Source organism: Loxodonta africana, chromosome 21, assembly GCF_030014295.1.
Source record: "Loxodonta africana isolate mLoxAfr1 chromosome 21, mLoxAfr1.hap2, whole genome shotgun sequence".
NCBI classification, from domain to species: Eukaryota; Metazoa; Chordata; class Mammalia; order Proboscidea; family Elephantidae; genus Loxodonta; species Loxodonta africana.
The window spans coordinates 30,221,493-30,247,386 of NC_087362.1; the positions used below are offsets into that span (position 1 = coordinate 30,221,493).

A 25,894-nucleotide genomic window follows, 5' to 3' on the forward strand; every position below is an offset into this window, starting at 1 on the left:
CCGTGGAGCTCTGCTCCCAAATCAGATAAGAGGACTGGGCTCTGGGTCAAAGTCGACCAGCCAGGAGCTGTTGCCCTTTGGCAGATCTCAGCCCCCCACCTCAGCCCTTCCGCCAGTGCTCCCTCAGGGCAGCTCCTAATAGTAATGATGATGGCAGGATGATAAGGGGCCACTACCTGGGAGCATTCCCTTTGTTCGTGGCCATGCAGATGGGGAAACTGAGGCTCAGCAGGGTGGCGCATGGGCTCTGGGGTCTGAGTTCTGGCCCAGCACGCAGCAATATGGGTCGCTGAAGAAGTGATGACAAAGGGAATAATAATAACAGTTGACAATTTCTGGAGCCTGGGGCAGTGGCCAGAGGCCAGACCCATGATACTATCCTGGGTGGGAGGGTGCCCCAGGGAGGTGAGAGCCTTGGCCCTGGGTTCCAGTCCTGCTGGCCCTGCCTCACTCTCAATATGGCCTTGGTGACCTGGCTGCTAGACAAGGCCACAGGGTCCAGTTGGCTGGATGTACAAGGTCTGAGGGAAGAGGCCTTTTGGGCTCCTAGGCCTGGGGGCCGTCCCAGTGGGGAATCCTGAAGTTCTGAGACTAGGCATGCTGGGGTTTTGTGGTAGGGGGGTCCAGCATGAAAAGGACCCCTCGCTGCCGGGGGTCTGGGATTGCCTGCCTCCTTAGCACCCAGCCCTCAGCTTCCTTTGCCCACGCTAAGACTGCTTCTGCTACCTACCTAATCCATTCCAGGGCCTTTGCACGTGCTAGGGCCTCTGCCCCACCTGCCCTTTCTATGTGTGTGGCACAGTGGCCCTGCATGGCCTTCCATCTCTATGGAGAGGAGAGGTCTTCCTGAGAACCCTGTCTCCCCTTAACTTTCGGTTGCACCACCCACTTAACACCTGCCCAAATGGCCATCTGTGGCTATGTCTCCCCCATCAGACTGTAGTGTGGGGTAATTCAGATTCTGCGTGCAAAGGGTATGGAACGGATGTAAGGTTGAAGCAGGCCAACTGGGCAGAGAGCCCCTGCCTCTCCTGGACTCAGTGTCCTGATCAGGAAAACAGGGTGCTGACCTCCACAGTGCCCCATCTCAGCGAGGCTCTACCCCGGGGTCTCAGGCACAGTTGACCTGAGATGTTGGCTCCAGCAGTGAGGCCTCGAGGTTAATTCACTCTTGGAGGAAAGGCCCTCCTTCTAAGGCCTTGTCTTGGCTTGGGAAATGCCCCCTGGGAAGCTGCCAGCAGGAGGGCCCAAGGAGAGTTTTGAGGTACCCCAGGGTAGGGCAAGGAGTAGGTGGAGGGGAGGGAGACCAGCCTGAATCCAGGTTGACCTGGATGGGCTCACGTGCAGATCTAGGCTCCAGTCAGGTCCTTGCAGGCTTTATGACCCTGGGCAAGTCACTTGACCTCTCTGAGTCTTATTTCCACACCTTAACAGGAGGAACTGGTAGGTACAGCACCCGCCAGGCACTGAGGCTGCACAGAGCCCAAAGCAGGCACCAAGGCCCCCAACGATGGCCTCACTATTCCATTCCATTGAGAGTAAACTGAAGCTTTCACATGGCCCATGTGACTACCTGTCTAACCCTGAGCTAGACCGTTCCCCATGGGCCTCAATTTCCCCATCTGTACCACAGAGCTGGATTTCCAAGACCCACCTGCTGAACAGGTGTGTCCCTCCTCTCCCTGGCTACTCCTGGGACCCCTTCAGGTGCTCCAGGGTACAGGCCCCTGGAGGCGAGATGCCCAGGCCTCTCCTGGCCCCCACCAGGGATGGCAGTCTACAGACACCCATTCCACAGACATAGAAGCTGAGACTCCACAAGAGAAAGGGCTGACAGGAAGTCCCAAGGTGGACAGTGGAGCAAGACCCTGGGTCCCCACGTGCGTCCCCTGACTTACCTCCACTGGAAGGGCTTGGGGGCTCAGGCTCCCCTGCAGGTTCTGGCTCCAGCACTGCTGCCTCCCTCTCTGTGAGGCCCATGTCCACAGCCTGTGCCTCCTCTCTGGCCTCCATATCTCCGAGGGAACCTGTGGACACATCCGAGAGGGGTGTTTGAGAAGCTGTGGGGCCACGCCCACCCAGCTCCAGACCCACCTCCTACCACCCCGACAGGCCGATGTGAGGCAGGGCTCAAGGTGTGGAGGGGGCCATCAGCATCCTCCTTTCTGGTGCCTTTACCCTCCTCCTCTGTCTGGTTTGGCCAGGGATGAAAGAAGAGGGGCTGATGGCTGGTGGGGGAGGTGGGTAGGCCTGCTGTGGGGCCTGTGGATGCCCTTGACTGCCTGCCCAGCAAAGAATGACACATAGCTGGATAGCGCCCACCATCAGCCACAGATGCATAGATGCCAGTGCATGTCCATGGGACAGAAGGGCCCAGGGAACTGTGATGGGTGAGAGAGTCTATGACCCAGTTTCTGGCTGACTTTCAAAATCTAGCGATTCACACAAAGCGGGGAGGTGGGAAATTTGGTTTTTTGTCTGTTTGAATTTCAGCCCACCTCTCTGATCACAGGTGGACATGGGTCAGGCAATGGCTTGGTGGTTGTGTATGCTGACACCTGAGTCCAGGCAGTGTCTAGGACACAGGGAGGCTTCCAGGCCAGGGTGGGGAGATGGTCACAGAAAAGTAAATGGGCCTCACACGAAAAACAACATGTTATAAAGGAGCATGGAGGGAGCAAATGAGAGAGGGAGAGGGAAAAGAGAGACGGAGAGGCTTCTGGGAGATCAGCAGGGATGATGCTTTTGGTATGAGACTGATGGCTGAGAAGAGAGGTCTGGGCAGAGGGACCAGCAAAGGCCTGGAGGTGGGGTGGAGCCCAGTGTGGTGGAGGAAGTGGAAGGCAGTTATCTGGGCGGCTGCTGAGTGAATGGGGTGGTGTGACGGGAGCTGAGGCTGAAGGGAGGAAGGGGCCAGGCCCCACTATCTCAGCACCATAGGGAGAAGTGCGTTGGAATCCAAGGGCCCTGGAGAGCCACGGAGGGTCTCAGGCAAAGGACTCTCTAACTGCAGCCCTCTGCTTCCTAGCTTCCACCACGAGTTCCAGCCTCCCTGGGACACTTCGGAAACCCTGGTGGCCTAGTGGTTAAGTGCTACAGCGGCTAACCAAAAGGTCAGCAGTTCTAATCCACCAGGCGCTCCTTGGAAACTCTATGGGGCAGTTCTACTCTGTCCTATAGGGTTGCTATGAGACGGAATTGACTCGACAGCAGTGGGTTTGGGTTTAGGACACTTCAGAGCTGTAATTACAGGAGGGTGGGTGGCTGGACTCAGACCACACAGGAACCGGCTCCAGGCCAAGCTCATACTGCAGGCTCTGGGGGTGGGCCGGAGACTTCTTGGACCGGTTCGACTTGTGCCCTGGCACAGGCGTGAGGACCCACCTGCCATGACCTCCCCCGGCACGTGCCAGGGCCAGGAAAGCAGGGCTGAGGTGGAGCCCTGGGTTCACCCCCAAGCAGGCCAGCTTCTCCCTTCCAGCCTCAGCAGGCAGTATATGGCCCTGTGGTCAGCCCACCTGCCAGCCCATTTCCAGAAGCCCCTACACCTCTTGTGGCTCTTCTCACTCTGGAAGGGTGGCTGCAGAGCTGTGGAGACTGGGTGGCCCACCTAGCCATTGGGCCTCAGGGCCTCGATTGTCTGCTCTGATAAATGGGTACAAAGCTACCTGCTTCCATGGGGGCGGGGGAGATGCTGGGAACAGTAGCAGACACACTCTGTTCCACACCTGCTGTGGCCCCCAGGAGGGCAACTTGACTTGAGATGCCCACCCAGGTGAGTTGAGCCACCCAGGGAGCCCAGGCCCCGTAGCATGTGCATTTGTGGAACACAAAGGCCCTGGCTCTGCACAAAGCCGTCATGATAAGCGTGGAGAAAGGGGCTGCCAGGCGGTGCGGCAATTTAGTCTAATGCCGCTAATTCCAGCTCCGGCACAATTAAAAAGGCTCTGATAACGTGGGAAACAATTGCCAACTAGCGATCACTACTGCGCCACAAACGAGAGGTGGTGGGGCGAATTTGCCTCCACGCTGCCTCAGCCCGATAATATGTTAACTCATCTCTGCTTGCCCACTGAGTCCACACCGACCCCATCTGGATGCATCTTGGGTCCCATGGGGGGCTTCCTGGGTGGGAATGGGGCACCTGGTTCCCCACTGACCTGGAGCTTACAGAGGAAGGTTTCTCCACTGGCCTAGGACTTCCAATGTGACGCTGTTGCTCCCACGGGGGCCCTGTGCTAGGAGAGACCCCTGCCCGGCCCCTCTGGGGACCCCATCCTGATCTCTGTCTAGGGAACCCGGCAGATGGGCCAGGCCAGCCCATGGCCAGTCAAGTCAACAGATGCTTACAGTGTCTGTGTGACCTCAGGCAAGCCGCCGGACTCTAAGAACCTCGGTTTCCTCGTCTACGAATGGAAATACAAGAGGAGAAAGTGTGTTGTTGGCCCAAATCAGAGGACTGCCCTCAGGGCTTGGCATAGAACATGCTCGATCAACATCAACCACTGCGACCACCCACTGACTAGCATGGCCTGGGAAATGGGGCGGGGCACATGCTTATTAAGCACTGACTGTGTACCAGCCCCTGGGCTCAGCATTTTACAAATGTCGTCCTTAGCTCCTCCCAAAGCCCAGCAAGGTCGTCTTCACATCCCTACTTCAGATGGGGAAACTGAGGCTCAGAAGGTTGGTGGTCCCAGCACAAAGGGGCAGGTGGGAAAGGGTGCGCAGGAAGGGAAACACACTCCTGGGAGCTGGATGGGTTGATGGGAGGAGCCGCGGAAAGGACAATGGGAGGGATATGGGTGGCCAGGGGACCAGGTTCATTGGGGGTAGTGTGGAGGGGGAGGCAGGCCCTGAATGCTACCCTCCAATAGGCATGTCTCCCTCCCCAAGCCTCCCAGTGCCCTCAGAGGTAAGTCTGAGTCACGCCTACTTTTCAGATGAGGAAACTGAGGCCCAGGAAGAGGAGTAGACTTGCTGTCATCTAGGAAGCAGGGCCGGGGCAGCGGGACAGGAAGGCAGGGGACTGACTTCAGACCCCTGCCCCATGCCACCCTTTCTGACACTATACCCTGCCTGTGTTGAGCCAGGCTACACCCATCCCTGAGCCCTTCGGACCCCAGAGAGCAGCGCTGGTCTCCTTCCCCAGTCAGGGGTGTCAGTGAGGGGCAACTGTGGCCACTGGCCCTTCAGGGCAGAGTTGGGCACAGCCCCCAAAACGCCCCAAGCTTCTCGGTTATCATGGCAAGCAGACACCCTCGCACTGATCCGTCTCCTGCTCATTAAGCCGGACGCTGAAATGGAAATGAAAACATAATAGCTATTTGATTGGGGGTGAGATATTTTGCATATTGGCTCAGCGCTGATAGCGGGATTTCATCAACTCCCTTTTTTCATGCTTTAAAACTGAATTACGAGGTGGCTCTGTGTGGTGGGGGACCCCGACTCCCTTCACATGCTCCAGCCTCGCTGGCTTTGAGAGGAGGCAGTGGGAGGGGGGTTCCTCCTTCTCCTTTTAAGCTTAGAGAGTGTGAAAGGCCACTGATGGAGGGGACAGGTGTCTCAGACTTCAAATCTGCAGGCCGGCGTGGATGGGGTGGCTTGGAGCACTGGCCAGGGTGCGTGGAGGCTTGGGTGAGCCCCCTGCCTGGCCCTCCTGGTTGTGTGCATGGGCAAGCTCTCTGCAAACTGCCCCAAAGGGGTGACTGTGCCCGTTCCCCCAGATGGCCAAGGACATGGGACGCGTAAGTCAGCCTGGAGTCCCCGGGAAGCCCTTGGCGGCTTGGGTCCTCTACAGCCTGTGAACCTGTTTCCTGAGCCTGCCCCTGTGCCTGCACAACCAGTACACAATCACCTTGCTCATGCTCCCTTCGGCAGAGCCATCCCACCACCCAGGCCCCATTACTGCAGAGCCTGATGCTGAACACAGGCCCTACTGGCCTGGGAGGACACTGGCCAGCAGGATGACCCTGCCCCCCCAAATTCCAGCCTCCCTGGGGGTGTGGGCATACCTGGAGGGCCTCAGGCTGACCTAGCTTCTTCTAGGGCTCATTTTTAGTTACTGTTCATTCATTCACTTACTCATTCATTCATTCACTGGTCATCCATTCACTAAGCTCCTCATTCATCCATTCACTCACTCATCAAATCCTTCTGGAGCCCTCTCTGTGCCTGGCCCTGCACTGGGCACTGGAGGTCCAGAAGTGACCAAGATACCCCCAAGAAAGTAAAAATACAGGTGCAGCCATTGCCGTGGAGGGAAGGCTTCCTGAAGGAAGTGAAAAGTGAGCAGAGATCAGGGCAGGGACAGCAGAAGACAAAAGCCTTCCAGGTAAAAGGAGCAGCAGGCTGCTGAGCCTCATGGCAGAGGGCAGTCACTTCTGCTCCTGAGCCTGGTCTTCTCACTGGACATAGGTATGTGTGTGACAGTCGCCCCTGTGTCAGCAAGCCGGTGCCATGGGCAGTGCGCACAGTCGGCAGGCTGTTATTATAGCTGTGGTTACTGTCTCCACTCTCCAGAGAGGTGCCACACCTTCCCCAGAGGTGGGGTGGGGATGGACATGGGTGAAGACACAGCACTGGGAGGCCCCCAGGAGCATGGGATAGGGAGGGGGCATAGGGAAGGGGAAGAAAGGTATGGGGCTGGGTGGAGAGGATTGAGGGGCACAGAATGGAGGAGGGAGTGAAGGGTATGGGGGGATGGGGAGGGCCATGGAGGGTTTGCAGGGAGGGAAGACATGGGGTTGGGGGTCAGAGGATACAGACCCAGACTGGCAGAAGACTATCTAATAGTAATACCTTTTCTGGCTGGCCCTGGCAGCAAGTGGGTGGGTGGGGGGACATCCCTGCCAAGAGAGAGACCCTGGCCTCTAGGCGGCACACAGCAGCCAGATAAGGCACTGATAACAGAGAGAAAATAGCAACAGATTCAGACTTTCCCACCAGCCAGGCAACTGGCAGCTTGGGCCACGGCGGGGACAGACAGGCAATGGGGACAGGCTCCCACTCTCCAAGGGGACCGGCTGTGGGAGCCCAGGGTGACCAGGACCCAGATGAGTCTGAGAGCCTTGGTGGGCTAGAGCCCAACCTGTGGGCCAGGGCAGTGTGACACCAGCACTGTGCCTCCCCTGGGCCCCACGAGCAGGGCTGCTGTTCTTCAGAGACCTTCCAGCCAGGAGGGGCTCTAGCCCAGCTGATGTTTGACACGTAAGGAAACTGAGGCAAAGAGAGGAGGCCAGCCAGGTCACACAGCTGAGTCAGGAGCCTGCACCCCCGAGCCCTGCAGCCTCTGACCACAGTCCAAGCCCCCCTGGGCCAAGTGCCTTTCATGCACAGTCCTAACAAGCAGCCCAGCTGATTGCCAGGCCCAAAGTGGATTTGGGAGAGCATGTAAGAAGGAGGAGGATTGAGGAGGGACAGGGAGATGGAGAGGAGGAGACAGAAGGACACACAGTGTCCCCACACCGTGGGGCTCCAGGCCCGAGGGCCTAGCATAATCGCTAGATCCCCAGGGTTGGTGAGGCCACCTGTGCCCATCATTTGGGGGCAGGGGCATGAACAGTAGGGCATCTGATAGGAATGGGTGTAGACCAGAGGCTGGGGAGCCAAGGGGGCCGTGGGTGTACCCATGGGGGTTCCAGGCCCACAAGTGAGAACTACAAAGGCCTGGGGAAAAGGGCTTCGTTTGACTGAGAACTCTTAGAAAAACTTCCCCAACACTTGAGAGCAAAACCACTCTCTGAGAACGGATATGGGCCCTGGACCCACCACCTCCTGGGCTCTCAGCACTGGGAGGGGAGGGGGCGCCACAGGGTGCAGTCCCTGGCGGAGGAAAGAGCCCCACGGGGCCACTCGGTGCGCCCTGCCCTGGGCGCCCCTTGCTGCCTGCTGCCTCCCCGCAGCCTCACACCACATGGCACACACTGGGGCTTAGCAAGGGATGGGGGACTTGGCCTCAAGATAAGCGCTGGAGTAGGAACCTGGGGAGTCCCACTTTTTGCCCGGTGGTGCCCCTGCCACCGTCAAAGGAAGGGCAGTCACCCTACAGAGATGAAGCAGCTGCAAAGCGCTGAAGAAAGGACCAAGAGTGGAGATGAGGATGCTGTTCAGATGCAGGGGAGCCCAGAGGGGTCCCAGGGCACCAGAGAGGCTGGGGCTGCAGACGGGCACTGCAGGCACCGCTATGGCCCACTGGCCTCTCCGATCAGCCCAGGATCAGTCCTACTGACAACAGGGAGACCACAAAAAAGGATACTGGGGGGAGAATATGCTTGTTTGCATGGCCTCCTGTGCCACAGTGGGAGAGACCCAGATCCCACAGAGCCCAAATCCCTTCCCCTCACTGGTTCCCACCTCTCAACTGCACAAGGGGGCCTAAGAGCAGAGGAGATGAAGGCTGATCAACTTGACCCCAAGGGTCAGCCAGAGAGTGCTTGTATACACCCTGTGACGGGGAGCTCACTACTGCTTGTCCAGAGGAGCAAGCATCTGTCTCCTAGAAGCTTCCACCCCTCAGGCCTGATTCTCCTGCCTGTGGGGTTTGGGGCCCCCTCATGTGCCCCACACCCCTGCCTGTTCCCTGTCGTGGGTGTGTATAACTGACTGCTGCCATGTTGTGCACCCCAGAAAGGCTGGGCTCAGGAAGGTCATTCAGACTCACAGCCCAGCATGCATGTGAGCCCAAGCCCAGGGAGGTGCTGGTGACTGCAACTGTACTACGTAAAGCCAGGCTCAAGGGGGGCCACCGACTGCCATCACAACACACCCAGGCCATTCTGAGTGTGACTCAAAGAAGAACTTCAGATGCTCACAGCAGTACCAAGCAGGGGCCCCCAGTACCTCTAAGAACAGGAACCAATATTTTCTAATAAACAAGAGCTTTAAACTTTATGTATTTATTTTTTAACTGAGCTATAATTCACATATCATAAAATCTACGCTTTTAAGTGTCATTTGGCTTTTTTAAAAAATATTTTATTGTGTTTTAGGTGGAAGTTTACAGACTTAGTTTCTCCTTCAACAAACTGTACACGAATTGTTCCATGACATTAGTTGCAATCCCCACACTGTGTCAGCACTCTCCCCATTTCCGCCCTGGGTTCCCCGTTTCCTTTCGTCTGGTTTTCCTACCCCTTCCTGCCTTCTCATCTTTACTGTTGGGCAAATGTTGCCCTTTTAGTGTGGTGTAATTGTTTGTTCTACAGAGCACGTTCTTTTCAGGTGTTATTGTTTATTTTATAGGCCTGTCTATTGCTTGGCTGGAGCCCTGGTGGTGTAATGGTTAAGAGCTCCGCTACTAAACAAAAAGGTTGGCAGTTCGAATCCACCAGCTGCTCCTTGGAAACACTATGGGGCAGTTCCACTCTGTTGTAGAGAGTCATCATGAGTTAGAATCAACAGGTTTGGTTTTGGTTTTTATTGCTTGGCTGGAAGGTGGTTTCCAGGAATGTCTGTAGTCCCAAGTCAGAGGACTGTCTTAGGGCCATTGTCTCAGGAGTTCCTCCAGTCTCTTATCAGGTCAGTAAGTCTGCTTATTGGAAAAATGTGTGCGGGGGAAACATGTAACCCAAATAAAACCCAGGGTCCCATATGGCCTAAACCAAATAAATAAATAAAGCCCTTAATGTTGAGTCGATTCCAATTCATAGCGACCCTTTAGGGCAGAGTAGAGCTGCCCCATAGGGTTTCCAAAGGAGCAGCTGGCGGATTTGAACTGCCGACCTTTGGGTTAGCAGCTGAGCTCTTACCACTGCTCTACCATGACTCCCCATATGGCCTAGTTTCATGCAAAGAAACACACTCCAGCAACTCAAATCCTTACTTGTCTCCCTCTAAAAATATTAAAGGAATCAACTGAAATCTTAGACTCTTGATAATATCAATCACCTTTCCCTGCCAATTCTCCCAGACCCCACGCTGCCCAGAGCCTCCCAATCTGGCCCCTAAACCCAGCACACACCCAGCCCATGGCTTTTTGTCTTATCCCCTACCCTCCCTGCTCTCCTATAAACTCCTTCCTCCACTTAGGTCCATTCTTTCTATCCCGTTTTTCTGACTCTCCCTCACGGAACTTGCGGAAGCTGATAAAGAGCTCACTTTAAGGGGTGTCACGGGGGGAGTATTTGGGTAGCCAAAGACAAAATAAAAAATTCTCTCTAGTAGACGGCATGGTCGGTGTAGAAGGGATAAAGATAAAGAACACCCTCCTGTTACGCTCTTGTCCCCTGCCCCTCTTATACCACAGGTTTCTGTAAAGACTATGCTAGGATGGGCATGGTTTCCTGTCACCAAGAGCTGTCCCAGGCCCCAAATGGGGATCCTGCTACCTGTCTATTTAGTATCTTCTGCATTTGAGTCAGGAGCACCACCTCTCAGGGCTCAAATGTCCCCCTCTCCCCTCATCTGTGACCTCCCATGCCTCCTCCAGGTGTCATCTCAGGCATCACTTCCTCAGGGAAGCCCTCCCTGGCAGTCTGTTCCCCTTGAGTGCTCACATACAGCCACTCTCCCTGCCTGGGGTGCTGTGTAGACTCTGATATGCTTCCCATGCGAGTGATTGTTCATGGCTGTCCCCACAGGACTTGACCCTGACGGCCTGTCCACTGCTGATCCTGTCCCTTCTCTGCTCCAATGCCTTCCATGGCTCCCCATTTCACACAGAACAAAAGGCAAATGCTTACCGTGGGTCACACGGCATGGTCTGAACCCCCATTGTCATCTCCCCTCCCCCTCCACGGGTGTCCTTGCCACACCAGTCCTCTTACTGTTCCACCTTTGTCCTTGCTACTCCCTCTGCCTGCAACACTCTTCCTCTGGTATCCACTTGGCTCCCTCCTTCACCTCCTTCAAATCTCTCAACTGCCTCTCCCTGGCAAGGCTGTCTTGGCCACCCTGTCTAAACTCTTAACCCCACCTGGTAGCACTGACCGTCCTTCCCATCTCTCCAATGACAATTACTCCTTATTACGTTTACTGTCCTTCTCCCCGTGAGGAGGGGCTCCAAGAGGGCAGAGACTGGGACTGCCAACCCATCTGTTCCCTGCTGTATCCCCACGTCTACACAGTAGGATAGTGTCCCCCTGGCGCACAGTGGGTGCTCAATAAATACTGGTGAACACACGAGTGGTGCGGGGATGGGAACAGGCTGCTCATGGAGGGCCTGGCTTGGCTCACAGTGTGGCTGGGGGCTGCCCTGGGGTCCCCAGGTCACAGAGGCGGTGACAGGGATGGGGACATGGGGATTCCGGCTCAGGTCTGAGCTAGGGGAGTGACTGAAGGGCACCCCTCCTCTGACTGCTTGGGGTGCCCATGAAGAGCACCCTCCAACTGCCTTGGATTAGTGTGGCCAGCCCTGCCTTGGGGTCTCTGGGACTGGGGGGCTGTGGGGCTTCAGGTTGGAAGGGACAAGATGTGGGGAGATAGGGCATAGACACCCGGGAGGAGGTCCGGCACCCATATCCTGGTCCCTAGCCACAGCCACTTCCTCCTGTGGCCAACCCAGTAACTGATGGCAGAACTCAGGGGCTCTACCACCCAGCACCACGGCCATGCCCAGCCTCTGGCCTGCACTGGCCCCAGCTGGCACTGTGGTGGAGTGCCTCCCTCCACGCATGGACCCCAAGTGACTTCCTGGGGCAGGAATAAACAGCAACAACAAAAATAATAATAGCAGCAGTGGACACTTCTAGAGTGGTTACACTGAGCAGGCACAGTTCTACAAACTCTGTCAGCACACTGAGTCCTCCTAACAACTCGAGTTAGTACATCCCCATTGCACAGATGGGGAACTGAGGCACCGAGACGTGGAGGTCTCACAGCTGGAGGGCAGCCTGCATCTTCCTCGTCCAGGGTCCACCCTGCTCCTCTGTGTCCTCGAACCCACTGCTCCTGTGCACGAAAGGTCACTCAGGTGGGGTTCAGCCTGGGTCTGTGTGACTGCAAGGCCTGAGGCCTTGCCTCTCCCTTCACTGGGCCTCAGTTTCCCCTCCTGGCTCTATGTCACAGACAGGCCATGGACAGGGAAGCCTTGCCAACCCTTCCACCTTCCTCCCCCATGTCTTGGCGTGTTCCTGTCTACCCCTTGGTCCCTGTGTGACTGTGTCTGTCTCCCCACTGACCACCCGTCCCCTGAGGGCAGGGCCTGGGCTCTGCCAGTGACTTGCTTTGTGGCCCCGGCCAGTGCGTCCCCTCTGAGCCCCTCTCTTTGTCCCTGGCCAAGGCACCCAAGCCCCTTTGCCTGCAGGAGCTGTGGCTCCCTCTGGCCCAGCCCCCAAGGACACATGTGTGCAGCCCTTGACAGTTTATGAAGCTCTGATAGGACCCTCATCAAGCAAGTCTGTGGGGAAACTGACTCCAGTGACAGATGAGGAAACTGAGGTGCAGCGTAGCCTCATCCGTCTGCCCACACACTGTTCAGTACGAGGCTGCACCAAGGCTGGGCCAGACCCTTGGGCAGGCACAGCTGGGCACAAGGGGTGGGCCAGCCAGCCAGCAGCCCTGAACCCTGGGTCCTGGCCACACCTGGGTTTGCTTATCTGGCAAATGGGTATTGGGCACCAAACTTGTGAGGAGTGAATGGGAAAGGGCTCTGCAAGGGCTAAAGAAGTATCGGATGCCAGCTGTTCCCATGAGCATGGGGATTGTTTAATGAGGCTTCCTGAGCCTCCACCATGAGTTGGAGATGTGCGGGCAGGGAGCTAACGCTGTGCAGAGTGGTCCAGACCCAGGGGAGGTATTCTGTGTGTGGAGGGCACAGCCCTCAGACAGCAGGCAGTTCCAGAACAGGTGCAGGAGGGAGAACAGCAGGGGGCACATGTGCTGACTTTTAACCGGGTGGTCAGTGAGGACTGCCTGGAGGAGGTGGCCTCTAAGCTGAGACTGAGTAGAAGCCAAGGGAAGAACATTCCTGCTGAGGGAACCCTGAAGTGGGAACAAGCTTGGTGTGTTCTGGAAACTTGAGAAGGCCACTGCAGCCACTGGAGGGCTGGGGGGTGAATAGGGAGGCCTTGAACCCAGCAACAGGTTCTGAGCAGAGTGTGCAGGGATGGGCCTTTGGTTCGTGAAGCCTGGCTCACTGCCACCACCTCCAGGAAGCCCTCCAGCCCTGGTCCAGCTTGAAGGACCCTCCCCCTGCCTCGAGCCCCCCTCTCCCGGGCCAGGGTCAGCAGCCGGTCTCCCATTCTGTCTGTCCCCAGGGGCTGCCAGGCGGGTGAGGCAGGGAGAAAGGGAGGCGGCGGAGGAGGGAAGAAAGTGGGGCCTGAGAAAGCCCGGCCGGCTGATGGGGCAGATTGGTTTCAGCCGGTGTGGCGGGCCTGCCAAGTCCACATCCCCTCTCAGCCGGGTGACTCCACATTCATTACGCTGCACTCGGAAACTTTATCAACGTGCACGGTTGGCGCCATCTCTGTGCCTGGCCACTCCCGGCCTCCGATGGGCCCGATAGCCGCTGATAGATTACATGAGATTGTTTCACTCCCAGACATGATTGCTGAGACTCCGTGGGGAGGCAGGGGAGGGGTGGAGATGCAGAGCCCAGCTGGAAGGGGGGTGAGGGTGGTGGTCAGGGTCCCTGAATATGGCAGGGGCAGCGAGGCCATGACATGAGGTGGGGGCAGCCGAGGCCACGGTGCTAGGGAGAGTGGTTGAGGTTGTGACATGGGGTGGGGTGGCTGAGGCCATGGCATAGGTGGGGGTGGTGGTCGAGACAGTGGGCAAAGGGCAGCCCACAGCGGGGGATAAGGAAAGCATGCCAGGAAGAGGGGCTGAGAGGGCTGGGAATGACCCTTGTGGATGGGCAATAGGGGCCGACAGATTGAGCCATTACACACTGCATGTCAGAGGCAGGTTGCTTCTCAGAAGGACCGGGGCTCCAGTATGACAGGCCTCTGCCATCTGATTGGTGGGTGGGAGTGAGGGGGGTGGAGGCGGAGGGGGAGAGTGGGCACTTACTCAGGGCCAGTGCTGCGGACACCCTGGCAAGTGGCCACGGGAAGGACAGGCTCACAAGCATTTACACGGCCACCCCAAGATGGGCCCACTTATCCCCCCATGTTCAGAAGAGCTAAGAGGCCCTGAGAGCCCATGCCAAGTGTCCAGGGCTCAGGGGTGGGTAGAACCTGTAGCCCTGGACAACTGGGCTCAGACTGTGGCTCTGCGACTCTGAACTCTGGGAGGCTGGACAGCCCCCTCATCTACCCAGAGCTTGTTCCCCACACTGAAAACTGGAAGTTAGCACACTGGCCTGGCAGGGCCATGAGTACACAGCAAAACCAAACCAAACCTATTGCCATCGAGTCGATTTAGACTCATAGTGACCCTGTATGACAGGGCAGAACCGTCTTATAGGGTTTCCAAGGCTGTGATCTTTACGGAAGCAAACTGCTACACACTGACTCTTTGGTTAGCTGGGTGTTTAACTACTGTGCCTCCAGGGCTCCCTGAGCACACAGCAGGTGCTCCATAAATGCTCCCCTTCCCTTGAGGATTCAGAGAGAGTCTCAGTACTGAAGACCCCAGACATCCAGCCTCCACTCCCCACAGCCCAGCTGGTCCCCTGACGCTCTCCTGGGTCTGACCACCCTGCTGGGAACAACCACACTGAACATCAGTTCCGTGAAGCCCAAGGTGCAGCGCTGCCCACACAGCACTGAATGTGCCCCTCAGAATCTGCCGAGTGGTCCCTGTCCCCATTTCACAGAAGAGGAGACCAAGGCAGGGGTGTTTAATTTACTGGCCCAAGAGGACCCAGCAAAAGAGTGGTGGAGCTGGGATTTGGACCCAGGCCACGTGGCTCCAGAGCCAGCAGCCTGGACCCTCTAGTGTGAGTGAGAGCCATGGCAGTCTTCTCTGGGCCTGGACATTACAGCCTTGAGCCCAGCCTTCTGGTCTTCAGCCTGTGAGAAGGTGGAGGCTGCATGTGGCCAAGGACGAGGGCCGGGTCAAGGCAGATGAGACTGGTGGGGGTCAGGGAACCTTACTTCTGCCTGGATTCCCAGTGCCATCATGATTGGGGCAGAGTAAGTAGAGGAAAAATCTGGCACGCGAATGAGGAGGAGAAGGAGAAGAGCTGTGAAGTTCCGCATGCTCCAAGCGAGCCCTGCAGGGGGAAAGGAAGTCCCTAGCTCACCCTCTGGGCCTGCCCACCCTCTTGCCTGCACCATTGTTCTGTCAGAGGGCAATTCCTGGGCATGCCTGATCGTGGCTTGTAAAAGTACATAGGGAAAGGAATGCCTGCCTCACCCTAGATCACACCAGGGGCCAGGTAGGTTAGGAGGCAGTCCAAAGGTGGTGTTGCCATTTGAACCGGCTTGACTGAGGTATAGGCAACCCCCGTTCAACTGTGTTGGCCAACACAGGTACTGGTATTTCATTTCCCCCACTGACAATCTCATTCCCTGCTCAGAGCTTTTGCTCCTGCTGTTCCCTCAGCCAGTAATGCTGTTCCCTACACCTGCCACCTGCCTGGCATGTCCTCATCCTTCAAGTCGCTGCTTAAATGTCACCTCCTCACCTTCCCTGACTGCCACCCTCCAACAAATAGGTCCCCTCTGGGGTTCTCCATAACAGTACTTAAGACCCTCCGTAATTAGGGATTGTTTTGTTCATTGTGTTCATTCTCTATTTTCCGCGCAGGCTGGGGGCTTCATAGGCCCAGGACCAAGCCACTGTGAAGGCCACCCCTGATCCCTGATCCAGGGCCTGGTGCACAGTAGGTACTCAGCAAAATTTGGAGAATGAAGAAGTGAAAACACAAGGGTGTCCAAAGTCAGTCTGTCCATCTCCCTGTTCCCAGGCAGGCAGGAGTCACAAGACCAAATGGGGGCCCCTGGCAGTAGAGACCCCACAGGACCAATTCCCAGCTCTGCCTGACTCCTGCCATGGTGATTCCCCCACAACTCCACCACTTTAGGAATCTCTGTTCACAGCTCCGCCTATTTGGAGACTCTGCCTTTGTCTCTAGGGTTCCGTTTCCTTTCAGCTCGCTTTATGTCCTGGGACTTGGGCAGGCGTAGGGAGTAGATTTAGAACTCAGTCACTTGAGTATTTATCGAGCGTGCCCAGCACTGTCCTAGTGGAGACAGCGCTGCCCTGGTCAGATGGAGTTACCTCATGAGAGAGACTGGGAGGACCTGGGGGAGGCTGGCCTGGGGCTCAGTTTGTAGGGCTCACTGGGCAGTTCGTCACACACACACTCTCCACTGCACCTTCCACTCTCGTGCGTGGCACCCTCATCTTCACACCCACCCTGGGAGCACCATCTCCCCATTTTATGGGGCAGGGGCAGTGATTTGGCTGCTGTCCTGACGGCCTGTCCTTCCCGTCCACTGCTCCTCCCTGTTTCCTCTCCTTAGATCTCAGCCCAAACTCCCTCCTTGCCCCTCCACTATTTTTCCACTTATGCAAGTTCAAAACACACCCACGCTGGGGGCTGGCTTTCTGGTCACGGTCATAGAGCCCTGCAGTGATGTTGGAGCTGTGAGCCGTCAGCTCTGGGCTGGCTGGGCACTTCTACAGACATACTGTGAGGTGGGAAGTGGCCCCAGAGTACAATTTGAATCCTCCTACAAATTTCTTGAGCACCTCCTATATATGTGTGCTCCTGCCACCTCAAAGAACATGGGAAGTCTGGCAGACCCCCAGGTTTCTATACATGGCACAGTCACAGACAAAGGTGGGGACGCACATGGAAGGGGAAACTGAGGCCCAGGGAGGGGAAGGGGCTTGCTCAAGAGCACACACCACCTGGGAGGCAGTCGGTATACTGTCTTCCCATTTTACTGGCAGGGGAAACTGAGGTTTGGCAGCTGGGTGTGATCGCCAGGCATAAGGAGAGTGCATCTCCCCAGCTTGGGGTGCCAAGCCTGGCAAAAGAGGCCAGGATGAAAGTCTGAGGAAGGTGGGGGGACAGGAGGAGATGGTGAGGGGTGGAGGAACAGCAGAACCAGAGTCTGGGGGATCCAGGCCTCGCGGGTGGGCAGGGCGGGCCTACCCCATCCAGTGGGCCTGCACCGTCTGAACTCGGTGTTCCCATCTGGGGGTCAGCGTGGCTGCGCCAGACCTCGGAATGCACAGGACCTGGCCTCCCATTCAGGCCACGGAGGTTCGGGATCTGAAGGGCAGCAGAAGGCCGTCTAAAGGTCAGTCTGTCCATCCCCTGTCCCAGGCATGTGGGGGCTCTGGCAGCGAGGAGCTAGGGCCTAGAAGCCCCAGACCCACGTCGGTTTTAAGGGCTTTCCACAGAGAGGGCCACGCCCCCCGGGAGGCCCGCCCCATGCACCAATCCCTGCGCCTCATGCCCCCTCATTTGCATGCTCCATTCCCATTGGCTGTCAGCACGAGGGGCAATGAGTCTCTGGCCATGGGGCCTGGGCCTCTGGGAAAGTTGTTGGAGGGTCTGGGGGGCAAGAGGGACTGAAGGCAGGTCTGGGGGGCAGAGGATACTGGAGGGGCCAAGGTCTGGGTCTGGAGCATGGGCGACTCGGGGACCCACTCTGGAGGGTAGAGGAGACTGGGGGCGGATCTGGGGGAGCCTGGTTTAGGGGCCCGACTGATCCCCAGACTGCGGCTGGGCAGAAAGGGGCCCTCCTGGGGAGGTCTTGCCTATAGTGGAGGCACTTCCTTTTTCTCTAAAGCTCCACTGAAGCCTCAGACCCCCCTCCCCCCATGAAGGATAACCTGGAGAGGGAAAGACTCGCCCAGGGTCACACAGAACACAGCAGCCCAGCTGGGGCCTCACCCTCCCTCCACAGCCCGGTCCTTTCCTGCAGAGGAGCTCTTGGGGGCATTCCTTACGTTTTCCTACCATTTCTCGGGGAAGACTCCTGTTTGGCTTCCTTTGTAAAATAATAATAGTGATGATGATAATGGTGACGATGATTTAGGGGACCCAAAATTCCTCCACTTCCCCTTCTGACTAGCGGCTGCGGTGCTCCCGCACTTCGTCGACGACTGGGGCTCAGAGCTCGCGTGCGCTCTGTCCTGGCATTTTGGTGGGCGCGATAAGGGGGACAGCAGAACGCTCCCCAGGAGCGGCAGATAGATGCAGCGATAGTGGCTCCGCCACAGCCCAGCAGCTGCTATCGCGGTTCCTTTTCTTTCTTGTTTTTTTTTTGTGTGTGGGGGGAGGTGCAGGGAGGAACATCACACCCCCCACAGAAACGTACAACCGAGGGGTGAGGCGTATCCCGCCCCCTACCCCCGCCCTCCCTCTCTCAGGCCCCAGGTTAGTTCTGTGGCCAGCGTCCAGCTGCCCAGCTGCCTGGAGCCAAGGGGCAGCTGGAAGGGGTAGGGTCCTGAGGATCACTACTGTGGTCAGGGAACAGGAACAGTAGTGGCATCCTGTCCGTACTTACAAAGCAGGACCCCTGAGTGGGGATGGCGTCCCCTTTAATAGACAGGGTAGGGAGGCCCAGAGAGAAGTAGCTGGCCCTGAGGTTACACAGCAAGGTGGGTAGGGCCCAGCGTGGAGAGGAGGCCAGGGTTGGCTGACTGGGCAGGCGACTTCAGGGCAGATGGCCAGAGCCTGGCAGCTTCCAAGATGCCATCGTCAGCCACTGCTACCCAACTGGCACTCACATCACACCAGGCAGCAAATACTCTCAGCCCAAAGCCTGTGAGGTGGGTCTTAGCGTCCTCAGCCCCGTTTTCCAACGTGGAAGTTGAGGTCAGAACAGGAAGTGCCTGAGAGCCACGGTGATGGAGAAAGGCTGAACTTTTCCCACTGTTCCCTTGGGCAGGCTCCACACTTCACCCTGTTGCCCTGGGACTGGGCAAGACAGTTCCCACCAACCCGAACACCCTGCTGACAAGGGGCAGGGGGTGGGGGGTCATACAGGAAGCAACTCCTGGGACTACAGAACCAAAGATCCAGAACCACCTGGCTGCTATGTGACCAGACAGGGCACAGGCCCTCTGCAAACTGGAGCTCATTTGCTAAAAGTCATCCCAGTACTCACAGAGGGTGTGTAGTGGGCAGGGAGGGTTCAGGAAGGTGGGTCCAGCCCTGGGACTCTTGCCCCACATACGACCTCCATCCCCAGTAACATCCTCAGCTGTTTCTGGGTTCTCCAAGCCACTACATGCAGGGCCCCCATTTCTCTCTGATTTAATCCCTAAAAGGCCAAAGAGGCAGGAATTGGTTTATGCCCATTGCACAGGTAAGGAAGCGGAGGCCCAGGGTGCTAAGTCACTCACCCAACTTGTCCATTAGGGGGCAGGATTCAAACCCTGGCCACCCCCCTTCTCCACTTGCCCCCTCCCCTGCATGTATGTCCCATTTTACTGGAAATAATGACTTCCTTTAGAATACTGAAACAGAATCAAACCCAAACAGCAGGAAGAAATCAACTTTCTCACTAAACATGCCTATTTTCTAAGGCAGGTGAACCGACCCCTGGGGACCATGCCCCAGTCTCTGCTGCTCCTGGGATGGGCCATGTGGCCCAAGCAGTCAGTGCTCTCTCAACGCCAGGGCCTTTCTCCCCGAAACGGGGAGGAGGGGTAGGCCCTTTGCAGGAGGTGGGGGGCCCTCAGAACCTCAGCCCAGGCGGAGACCCAGACAAGGGCCATGGCCTCCAAGCCAGAGTCTCCCCTGCTGCCCTGTGCTGTGTGACCTCAGTGAGGTGCCCTTGGCCCCTCTACTTGACAACACAGGTCACCCCAAGCCCTGGTGGTAAAATGGTTAAGCGTTCCCCTGCTAAATTAAAGGCTGGTGGTTTGAGCCCACCCATAGGCTCTTCGGGAGAAAGGCCTGGCAATCTGCTTGCATAAAAATTACAGCCTAGAAAACCCTATGGGGAGTTCTACTCTGTCACATGGGTCGCTGTGAGTCGGAATTGACTCGGGGGCAAACAACAATATTATCTAACAATGGCCATCATTAGGGTTATTGTAACTGGGGAGGATCCAACAATCTCACTGACCTCCCCTCCCCCCACCCAGGCCCCGCCAGACACCCCACCTCTGGAATCCCTGAGAAGCTTGTATCTCAAGACCTCCTTCAAAAATAAACCCAGAAAAAGGGGGAAAGATGGCCAGCTGCCTGTGCCTGCCAGAAGCCCTGGGCATCTCCTCTAGAGGGCTTTCTGCCAAAAAGAGGGTGAGTCCAGGGTGGCCCCCACCCCAGTGGGGATGTCCTGGCCTTGTGGCCTCGGTTTCCCCTCCTGCCACATGGATGCGCACCTTGGTGGGCGCCAGTGGCCTCCCCCACACTGCTGCACCTGTCCCTCAGCAGGAGGATTAGCCACACGAAGCCCTAATCTCACGCATCGCGCCATCAGCGCTGATCTCCGATCAGCTGAAGAAGGCGGCTTTATCCAGACAGACACGACGGCACCTGAGTCCCATCTGGGTGCCGCCTATCAAGTGTGGCAGCTGGGCCAAAACTCTGAGATGGCATCAGGGCTGGGGAGCCCACCAGGGAGCCCATCAGCTTCTGGACCTGCGGCTTGCACCCCTTGGCTGGTTCCCTCCCTCCTGGAAATGGGGAAGGTACATGGTTGTTCATTCAATACCGATGGAGCAGCTACTCTGCCAAGCACTGTCCCAGAGCAGCAGAGATGCAAACAGATCACTCCCTGCCCTCAGGTGGGCCTGTGTTCCCTGACTGCTCCTGTGCCCATTTGACAGATGAAGAAACAGGCACAGGGCTGGAGCCCAGGTAGCAGGTCCAGGCTCTACTCTGAACCAGCCCCCTCTGTCTACCACCTCTGCCCCAGCCTCCACAGCTCCTGGCAGGTCCCTTCCCCACCTAGGTACGACCCCTGCCGAGGGCTGGGCAGGCCTGGGGCACCTTCCTCCCGTGTCACTGTCACTCTTGGCCTGCACCTCACGCCTGCCTGCCCCGCCCCTTCCTGCTCTGCCCCTGCCTGAAGGCAGCTCTGGCCACTGCCTACCGTCCATCAGATGCCTGGGTGGAGCGGACCAGCCGCTCCATGGTTCATGGCCAGGCCTGGGGCCAAGGGAGGCCAGCGAGGGTGGCGGCAATGGTCAATGGTTCCCCCTGGCCCCCACACCCCCACCCTCTTCCCTACCTTCTTTTTCAAAAACATAATTTATCTGCGTATTATCAAGAAATCCAGACACTTTAATCAGTGAGCTATGAAGTCAGAATTTCCATCCTTATCTTCGGGAGGAGTGGAAACAGAGGAGATAGGCGGCCGGGAGCGGATCGCTGGTGGGGAATGTTAATGGGAGGAGAGGCTGGGCTATTGGCCACTGAGACGCCGGTATCTCCCCCATTATCGAGGCCGTATCTCACCAACCATCGCAGGGAGGTAATGGGGCCAGTTCAACTTTCCGAGTTATCACGGGAGCTGAAATCTGCGCCCGCCAGAGGCCCAGGCAGGAGACAGCACAGGACAGACAGGCCTTGGCTGCTTGGGAAGGAGAAGGGCCGGGCAGCCCAGCTGGGCTGGGAGCCCCCACGGGCCTGGGTGCCTGTTGGCCAGTTGCCATCAGTCTGGGGGCTCTCTCTCCTCTTGGGGAGATGTCTGGTTGTGGTGGGCCTGGGTGTAACAGATTGTGCAGGAGGGGAAACTGAGGCTGGAGGCCTCCTCAGGGTCCCACAGTGGGGCTGGAATGTCTGGGCCAGGCTCACGAGACACAAAGAGGGTGGGAGGCATGGGGGGACAGCAGGTGGGGACTGGGGTGTAAACATCTGCCCTTCTACCTGGGCCTGAAGTGTCCTGTTCCCCAAGGCTGATCTAGGCCCCAACCCCAGGAGTGGGAAACATTAGTAATAAAAACTTCAGAGTGGGGACACCCCTCCTGGGCTCTGCCCCTCAGCAGCCTCGGGATCCAGGGGCAGGCTCAGCGCACCCTTGAAATATTGACAAGCCACTCACCTGCCCCCAGGAACCCCACATGGGACAACCCTGGGATTGGACACTTAGGACCTGTAAATGGGACACCCTTATCCATTTGGACCACCCATCCCAGCCTCCTGTGGATTGAGGGGTCCCACTTAACAGAGGGGCAACTGGGGTATGGAGCAAGGGTCTCACCCAAGGCTGGAGGGTAGGTAGGGCTGAGCCCATGTCTCATCCCCTAGGGATGGTCTTGGAGGAGCTGGCCCAACATGAGCCTGCCTGGGCTTCAGCTCTGGTTTCTCTCCTATAGCTGGAAGGCCGTGGTGGCCATCTCCACCCAAGGACCCTCCCCACGGCCAGTGGGGAGCAGAGCTCACTGTGACCAGAGCTGGACACCACTGGAGAGACGGGAAGGCATCAGCCTCCTAGCCTGGAAATGGGTGTCGCTGGCCAGGTGGAGAACAGAGAAGGCTCTACTCAGAGCAATCCTCGCCACGGCCCTCTCCTGCCTCCACAAAATACATGAAAAGTGGCTCTTCATGCAGGGTTAAGGGCTTGAGCTCTAGTCCTGGGTCTGACCTTTAAACTCTGGAGGTCTCAGTCTCCCCATCTGTGCAGTGGGCTAATACCGAACCTCTCTCAAAGCTTTCTGGGAGAAGCAGGGGAGACCACCTCTGTAATGTCCTGGTACCTGGCACACATCAGAGGCTCAGCAAATGTTTAGGAAAAGCAGCTGTCAGCGCCAGTGACCTGGCAGCCTGGTGGGTAAGCATGGGGTGGAGCCTGAGCCCGGAAGAGAGGAGGAGGGCGGCTGGGGTCGGAAGGTGGAGGCCATAGGAGGCCCTGTGGCTGCCAATGGCTCTGAGCCTGGCTTCCTGTCACACGAGGGTCCGAGCACAGGACACCAAGAGTCCACAGAGCAGTAATGTCATCCCCGAAGGCCACCTGCCCACTTGCGGGGCCCGAGGACCCCCTTGCCAGGGTGGATCCCCCCATCGACCGCAAGGGCGTACTAGAGGAGGACCCTGGGCAGCTCTGCCCATGCGCTCTGTTCCCAACGCCTAAAGGAACTGAGGCTACCACCCTGAGGCCCCTCCTGCTTCCTGGGTCTGACTTGCAGGGTGGGGGGTTTATGGAGAAAAGGGAAATTAAGGCAGGAAGCTGTGACAGGTGCAAGCATCAGCCCATGAGGGCAGATGGGGAAAGCTAGAGGGCTTGAAGTCAGAAATCAGGAATAAATGGCAGGAAGCAGGCCCCAGGGAGACTGGGCAATTGTAGTGACATCTGAGGGCTGTGAGCAGTCTGGGGAGGGGAGAGTGGGACCCTCTGACCTCCTTAGTCTGATTTTTCACACAGCTCACACTCCAGCTCTGGCCCAGGCTGTATCTCCTATGTTGGCAACGATGCTCCATTTTACAGACTTGGGGAGGCTCAGTGACTTGCATGAGGCCCAAGCTCGAGAGCTGGATCCAGGACTTGAGCCCTTGGAGCTCAGAGGGGTGAGGTGACTTGCCCAGAGCTTCAGGGTCAAAGAGCCTGACCTGAGACTCTAGCCTGTCCTTGGCTCAGGGGCCTACAGGGCAGCTCCTGTAGGCACCTGTGTGGAGCCCCATGGTGGCTGTCACCTTGTCCCAGGAAGCAGCCTTCTCTGAAGCAGATGGCCTGCCAGCTGTGCCCTGTAGAGGAATGGGGGAGGGGAGAAACCGGTACTCAGCCCCACCCCCGTGTCCATAGCAAGAACATCCCCCGATTGTGAGGTGGCCTGGCGTGGCCCTGACCTCTCCGAGCCTCCATGTCCTTGGATGCAGGATCAGGAGAACTAGAGGAGGGAGACCACAAAGTACTAGCAGGCACGATGCTCAGCGCCTGAGGGCTGACTCTGCAGGTCGAGCCTCTGTCTCCATTTTGGCCCCAGGGTGGGGGCCAAGGGGACCACAGCCGGGCGCTGGGGCTGAGCTCTGACCGTGCCTACTGCACCCCATCACCCTTTTACAAGTGGGGAAACCAAGGCTCCCAGAAGCCACGGCCAGCCCAGCCTGGGGAGGCGGAGTGAGGGGGAGAAGGGGCCTGCTTATCTGCCTAACCCGGCTCTGGCCCAAGGCCGGCTGCCACATTCCTGCCCCAGTGGGCTGCTGCCTTCTCCCAAACATTGGGCTGCCTAGGAGGAGAAGGAAGTGAGGGGGCCGGGCTGGCAAGAGGCCCTGAGAGGGGGAGACATGGGAGTAGGGACAGGTGGCCTGGGGGCTAAGTAGGCACTGCCCAGGGTCCATCTCTGGGCCTTTGGATCACGCCCCCGTCCCCTGTGCCCTCGAGCACATTGCACAGTCTCCCAGGGCCTGGCTAATAAAGATGAAGTCCCTAAAAGCAAGTAAGGTGCTTGGGCAGGAAAAGAAGGGCTGGCTGGCATGGGCGCCCACCCAAATGTGCCCTCCTCCCTTCAAAAGCTCCCACCGATGGGAGGATGAGGGAACAGACCCCTCAGAGCTTCTGGGAAAACATCAGCAATGCAGCCACACAGCCAGGAGCTCCTGCAGCTGCAGTACCCAACCAGGGCATGACCCCCGGAAAGCATTTTATGGTTTGTATATCTGGAATCTCATGTCCCCCTAGACCGAAAAAAAAAAAAAAGCCCCAGGAGGGAGGTGCTCTTACTAAGTGCCTGTTTTCAAAAGGGGAAGCTGAGGAACGAGAGAAGGCACTTGCCCACAGGGTCACTGCCCAAGGGTCATAGTCCAGCTTGTGTCCAAGGCAGCCTCCACCATGGTGACCTCCTGCTCCAGAGATGGAGGACCTAGCCCAGGCCTGGGTGAGAGTTCCTACTGTGGGGGGTGAGTGGGGATAAGTTCCCCCGGGGCCCCAGAGGGAAGGTTCTGTGCACTTGGCCCATCCAGTGGCCCCATTGTACAGCTGGGACGGGGGGCAATAGGTCACTGGCAATGAGCAACCTGAAGCCCCACGCTGACCCAGAGTTCCAGGTCTGCTCCAAGGGGCTGTGTTCATTAAGCACCCACTGTATACCAGCCCTCCTTGAGAAGATAACACAGCCATGAGGGAAGGGAGGTGCTGCTCCCGTTCTACAGAGGAGAAAATCAAGGCTGGGAACTCCAAAGAGCCCTGCCTGCTGAGGCCACTCAGCCAGGAAGGTGTGGCTGGGCTTGAACCGGTGGCCTCGCTCTGGGATACTGCATCAATCCATGGAGTAAAGATCAAAGGTTGAGATGGGGTTAAAGGTGAGACCCAGGCCCCTCTCAGCCAGACCACCCCGTTCCTCCTTGTCTGGTCTCTTGGAGCCTGCACATCCTTCTTTGAGAAAGAGGGCAGTGAGCAGGGATGTGCCCATCGAGCAGCTAAGGAAACTGAGGCAGAGAGGCAGAGCCACCCTGTGATGCTGCCTGGGCCCAGGGCAAGATGGGACCCTGCCAGGAACATCCCCATGGCAGCCTCCAGCCCTCTGGGACCACTCATCCCCTGGCCGTGCCACCTGCTGGCTAGGGAACCTAGGCAAGCCCCGCTTTCTCCAGATCTCCAGCCCCTCATCTATGAAGTGGGCGCAGGGACCCTGGGTGTCCTCCCACTTGGCTGCCCTGCCCTCATGGTCCCCCAACTCTAGGCTGGCTGGAATGAGACCTTTCCAGAGCTTGGTGGGGAGGTGGGGGGATATTGTCCAGTCCATTCTTCTCTCTACCCCCCAGCTCAGAGAGGGCACACCATGAGCCAAGGCTGTGCAGCCTCAGGGCCCTGACATGTTCTCGTAGAAACAAGCAGGTGGGGACTGCAGCCAGTTAGGGGGCAGTAATGGGCTCGGCTGTGAACACAGGGCTCCCCGGTCCAGAGCAGGGCCTTGGGGGGTCTCTGAGCCGGTGGGCATTCCTGGGAGGGGGCTTGGCAAAGGGGTTTCCATCTTAGAGGAGCTGGAAACTACAGATTCAACTGACCAAGTGGTACAGAGACACCGAGGAGGACGAGGTTGACAGTAGTGGTAGCTGTCTGAGGCAACACGATTCTTGTACTAGTGCTCTGGGCTGATTCTATCACTGTTTCTATTTTACGAATGGGAAACTAAGGCTCACATGGGCAGGCCCGAA

At 57.6% G+C, this 25,894-nt stretch overlaps 1 protein-coding gene across 2 annotated transcripts in view; it reads right to left on the reverse strand.

Annotated features, from left to right (window-relative positions):
* ZFPM1 (zinc finger protein, FOG family member 1) overlaps nt 1–25,894 on the reverse strand; it is a 67,243-nt gene that overhangs the window by 35,295 nt on the left and 6,054 nt on the right. The window contains exons 1-2 of one of the 2 annotated variants that reach the window (XM_064273673.1): nt 4,351–6,209; nt 1,899–2,027 (exon numbers count right to left, since the gene is read on the reverse strand). In XM_064273673.1, coding sequence (XP_064129743.1) covers nt 1,899–2,013 — 115 coding nt within the window. In that variant the 5' untranslated portion in view covers nt 2,014–2,027; nt 4,351–6,209. Of the gene's footprint in view, nt 1–1,898; nt 2,028–4,350; nt 6,210–25,894 lie in introns of those variants that run through there. The other variant, XM_064273672.1, reaches the window with a different exon arrangement.